The 2,785-nt window shown below is 42.7% G+C and overlaps 1 gene segment (V, D, J or C); it reads right to left on the bottom strand.

Annotated features, from left to right (window-relative positions):
- Positions 1–285: 285 nt before the first annotated feature.
- LOC111140438 lies at positions 286–809 on the bottom strand (the record flags this gene model as incomplete). The annotated part of the segment is given in 2 exon segments: positions 286–596; positions 700–809. Coding segments are annotated over 2 exon segments (357 nt in total), but the record flags the coding sequence as incomplete, so codon positions are not given.
- Positions 810–2,785: the final 1,976 nt, after the last annotated feature.

The raw sequence follows: 2,785 nt of genomic DNA, 5'->3' as shown, positions 1-2,785 counted from the left end.
TGACTCTGTGTTTTGTGCATGTTAGTATATTTGTCTTCCTGCTACAAGTAAGTTTCTAAGTCAGAGAGTGAATAGGTAAGCACAGAAAAATGTCAAGGAGGCTCCCTTGAGGAAACAGCTCTATGGAGAGGAAACCCCAGACCCTGACAGGAAAGCTGCCATAGCTTCCATCTGCACCTGCTCCTGGGATTAAAGACAGAATTCGTGAGGAGTGTGCATCCTCTGCTGGTCTGATACCATTGTAGTTTGAGGTTTGTGTCTGGGCTCACACTGAGGTCCCCTCACTGTGTCTGTGGCACAATAATACACGGCCGTGTCCTCGGCTCTCAGGCTATTCATCTGCAGATACAGCATGTTCTTGCCATTGTCTCTGGAGATGGTGAATCGGCCCTTCACAGAGTCTGCATAGTATGTTTTACTTCCATCATACCAAATAATGGCGACCCACTGCAGCCCCTTCCCTGGAGCCTGGCGGACCCAGTTCATGCCATAGTTACTGAAGGTGAATCCAGAGGCTGCACAGGAAAGTCTCAGGGACCCCCCAGGCTTCACCAGGTCTCCCCCAGACTCCACCAGCTGCACCTCGCACTCGACACCTGTAGACACAAGACATCCCAATCAGGAATCTATCACACACCCATGGTTTCTCTCACTCATATCCACCCACATCCTCAATTTCTTTTGTTCTCCACAAATTACCTTTTAAAAGAGCAACAAGGAAAACCCAGCCAAGCACAAATTCCATGGTGAGTTCTCTGTGTTCTGTCCTGATCAGTGAATGTGGACACGTAGAAATCCCAGGCCTGGGGCTCCTCTCCCAGCTGCATGGTCCTGGCTGGGCTGTTTTATTCAGTGGAGGGAAGACCCTATTTGCATATACTCTGAGTATATACTTAGCTCGAGACATAGGTTCAATTCTTTTCAAGTTAAAAACAAAGATTCCATTGTTTGTAGATCACTTTGATTAGATGGCACTGTGTCAGTATACAGTATTTTAATGTATGAACAGAACTGTCTTTTCTTATTTTTTTCTATTACAGCATTTTAAAAATCATTTTTAAAATTTATTTTCAGCATAACAGTATTCATTGTTTTTGTACCATACCCAGTGCTCCATGCAGTCCGTGCCCTCTCTAATACCCAAATTGTTGTGCTATGTTACTCGCTATACAGCACATCATTAGTTTTTGATATAGTGTTCCATGATTCATTCTTTGTGTATAACACCCAGTGCACTTTGCAACATGTGCCTTCTTTAATACCCATCACCAGGCTCATCCATCCCCCTACCCTCTTCCATTCTAAAACACTCAGTTTTTTTTCCTGGAGCCCGTAGTCTCTTATGGTTCATCTGCCACTTTGATTTCTCCCCTTCACCCCTTCGTTCTGCTAATGTCCTGCACGGTATTCCTTATGTTGCACAAATAAGTGAAATTGTATGACAATTGGCTTCTATGTTTGACTTATTTGACTCAGCATAATCTCCTCCAGTTCTATCCATGTAGAATCAAAAACTCAGTATTCATCCTTTCTGATGGCTGAGTAATATTCCATTGTATATATGGGCCACATCTTCTTCCTTTTTTTTTGAATTTTTAATCCATTTCTCTCTTTTTAAAATTTTTAAAATTTATTTTCAGCGTAACAGTATTCAATGTTTTTGCACCACACCCAGTGCTCCATGCAATCCATGCCCTCTCCAATACCCACCACATGGTTCCCCCAACCTCCCACCCCCCCGCCCCTTCAAAACCCCCAGATTGTTTTCCAGAGTCCATAGTCACTCATGGTTTAACTCCCCCTCCAGTTTCCCTCAACTCCCTTCTCCTCTCCATCTCCCCTTGTCCTCCATGCTATTTGTTATGCTCCACAAATAAGTGAAACCATATGATAATTGACTTTCTCTGCTTGACTTATTTCACTCAGAATTATCTCCTCCAGTCCCATCCATGTTGCTACAAAAGTTGGGTATTCATCCTTTCTGATGGAGGCATAATACTCCATAGTGTATATGGACCACATCTTCCTTATCCATTCGTCCGTGGAAGGGCATCTTGGTTCTTTCAGCAGTTTGGCAACCGTGGCCATTGCTGCTATAAACATTGGGTCCAGATGGCCCTTCTTTTAACTATATCTGTATCTTTGGGGTAAATACCCAGTAGTGCAATGGCGGGGTCATAGGGAAGCTCTATTTTTAATTTCTTGAGGAATCTCCACACAGTTCTCCAAAGTGGCTGCACCAACTTGCAATCCCACCAACAGTGTAAGAGGGTTCCCCTTTCTCCACATCCCCTAAAACATATGTTGTTTCCTGTCTTGCTAATTTTGGCCATTCTAACTGGTGTAAGGTGGTATCTCAATGTGGTTTTAATTTGAATCTCCCTGATGGCTAGTGATGATGAACATTTTTTCTGTACTTGAGGAACTACAGAACACTCATGAAAGAAATTGAAGAAGACACAAAAAGATGGAAGACCATTCCATGCTCTTCGATCGGAAGAATAAGCATTGTTAAAATGTCTATACTGCCTAGAGCAATCTATACTTTTAATGCCATTCCAATCAAAATTCCACCGGTATTCTTCAAAGAGCTGGAGCAAATAATCCAAAAATTTGAATGGAACCAGAAGAGACCCCGAATCGCTAAGGAAATGTTGGAAAACAAAAATAAAACTGGGGGAATCACGTTACCTGATTTCAAGCTTTACTACAAAGCTGTGATCACCAAGACAGCATGATACTGGCATAAAAACAGACACATAGACCAGTGGAACAGAGTAGAGAG

This window comes from Enhydra lutris, unplaced genomic scaffold (assembly GCF_002288905.1).
Source record: "Enhydra lutris kenyoni isolate GAN:26980312 unplaced genomic scaffold, ASM228890v2 scaffoldscaffold1168, whole genome shotgun sequence".
Classification (NCBI taxonomy): domain Eukaryota; kingdom Metazoa; phylum Chordata; class Mammalia; order Carnivora; family Mustelidae; genus Enhydra; species Enhydra lutris.
This window is presented reverse-complemented; position numbering and strand designations above follow the sequence as displayed.